The 2,400-nt window shown below is 35.4% G+C and overlaps 1 protein-coding gene across 1 annotated transcript in view; it reads right to left on the bottom strand.

Annotated features, from left to right (window-relative positions):
• The window catches only part of sh3gl2b (SH3 domain containing GRB2 like 2b, endophilin A1), a 15,354-nt gene extending 14,878 nt beyond the window's left edge, over positions 1 to 476 (bottom strand). Inside the window, exon 1 of the mRNA XM_084428558.1 lies at positions 291 to 476. Within this exon, the coding sequence (XP_084284684.1) occupies positions 291 to 335 (45 nt within the window). The 5' untranslated portion in view covers positions 336 to 476. The remainder of the gene's footprint in view (positions 1 to 290) is intronic.
• Between the last annotated feature and the right edge of the window lie 1,924 nt (positions 477 to 2,400).

Below are 2,400 nucleotides of genomic sequence, written 5' to 3'. Positions count from 1 at the left end.
AGGTGAGCATCATTTCAGCGCGCGCGGCCGATTACATAACGCGCGTGAATATTTGAGATCACGTGACGGTGTTTGGTCACCCGCAGGTCTCGCGCTGTTTTCATACATTCAAAAACGACCACACTAACTGCAGATAAGCGTCCACTTCTGGAACAAACACTCGTTTTCTGAATTCATACTCAAATGAACAGTGTTATGATTGATGTGTGATGGTTTCATAGCGACCGAACCCATCGTCATCATCATCATCCTCATCATCAGCGCGAATAACGCACGGATTCAGCTCTTACCTGAGTCGCTTTGTGAAACTGCTTTTTTAGCCCCGCCACAGACATTTCCACTCTTCGTTTATTCCCTTCGCTCCTCTTCAATTAATGTGGGTTTTTTTTAGAGGCTTTTGAGGTTAAAAACAAAATATCTGTTACGGTCGCGCAGACTCGCCGAGTGTCTGGACCGATGAACGCGCGCGTGACGTCACACGACCCGCCCTGAGCGCGCGCGGATGATGATCCACAGAAGAATCAGATATTATGAACCAATAAATCATCGCTTATTGTAGGTATTATTTGAGAGCAGAGCTCCAGAAAGAGCAGTGTGTGGAGGTTTTCAGCACCGCGGACAGCAGCGGCATCACATGAGGTCTGAGCATCATATATTCACTGCTCTTAGGGGGAAATTATTTGTTATTATGTTCATGAAGATAATAAAAGTATAGACCATTTTGCAAACTTTATTTTTAACTTAACTTTTTTTTTCATAAATGTTGATAGCCTACAAGGTTTTCTGTAACGAACTCACTCTTTTAATGAAGTCTCTTAAAGTTGCGAAAAATGTAAAAGATATTATGAATCTGTATTTGATGTAATGTGAATGTCTTTTTATACTTTTTTTTTTCTCTGTTTATCTTTGGAGCTTTTGTCTTTGATGCCTGTTTTTGTTTTGTTTGTTTTTTATGTTGTTTACAAGTTAAAAAAAAAAAAATAATAAAATAAAACATAAACACTTAGGGGAAACCGGGGCTAGTTGTCACACAGGACAGTTTAAAAACTATAAAAGCTGAGTGCATTAGTTTGCATACTCCTTTTGTCTCCCTTATTTATACAAATACGCGATAGAAAAATGGGGTCTTTTTTTAGTAGCAACAATAAGGTTCAATTAATTAACATGAAATAACAATGAAAAATACTTCTAAACCATTTAAAATCTTAGTTGATGTTAATTTTAACATTTATTAATAGGCTACATTAATAAAATCTTGGTTGTATTTGATAGCATTATTTAATGGACCTCAGCTGACATGAACTAACAATGACGGTGTTAACAGAGATTAATACTATAACAAATATATTGCTCATTGTTAGTTCACTAACCAACATTAACAAAAGGATAACAATGACCCAATCATTTAGTGCTGCCCTTCCGAAGATAGACACAGGATACAATAAATGAATGATCGCAGGCGCAGCTTTTGTAATATTCGTGTATGAATCAGATCGACCTGCTTGTAAAGACACTCAGTGGACGTGGCGCCACCTATTGGGGAAATGGCGTAAACTACAGAAACCACCACAAATATTGAGTAGTATATTGCAAATATTATGGTGGTTATAAAGACATATAGAGCTTATTTTTTATTTTATTTTGTTGCCTTCTTTCCCCACTCACCTAACTGTACACGTCATCACGTCGTAAAAGGCGAGCAGCGGGAGTTTATTTCTGTCTGACATTCAGAAAGATGCCAGTTTTATTTCCATTTATCTGATAAAATATACCGCTGGAATTCAAATGAACATTTCAATGTAAACTGTGTTTTACCGAGGCAACATCTCTGACAGCTGATCACGTGCTTTTTCAAAGACGTCAGTTATAAAACGGGCGGGAATTACCTCAGTGTAGACTAGAGCGCGTGCAAGGTGTTAATTTTCAAAATGTAACAATATATATAGACCAACTCGATTATAATTAACTTAAGTTTGTGCTGGTAAATCCCTATGTTCATCATTACTAACTGATTGTTGATTACTGTTTAACTCGAGGAATGTTTGTCACATAAATTATGTGGTAACACTTTACAATAAGGTTCATTAGTTAACATTAGATCTTAGTTAACATTAACTAAGAATGCACAATACTTCTACAGCATTTATTAATCTTACTTAATATTAATTTCAGCATTTACTAATACGTTATTAAAACCAATAGTTGTATTTGTTAACAGTTAATGCACTGTGAACTAACATGAACAGCTGTATTTTTATTACCTAATATTAACAAAGATTAATAAAAATTTTTAAAAAAAATTATTGCTCATTGTTAGTTTATGTTAGTTAATACATTAACTAATGAACCTTATTGTAAAGTGATATAGATAAAGATAGAGGGGAGAGCAGGGCACAACCT

The sequence above is a fragment of the Rutilus rutilus genome, assembly GCF_951802725.1.
Source record: "Rutilus rutilus genome assembly, chromosome: 13".
In the NCBI taxonomy this organism is placed as follows: domain Eukaryota; kingdom Metazoa; phylum Chordata; class Actinopteri; order Cypriniformes; family Leuciscidae; genus Rutilus; species Rutilus rutilus.
The sequence above is the reverse complement of the archived record's forward strand: the minus strand, read 5'-3'. Positions and strand labels throughout refer to the sequence as shown.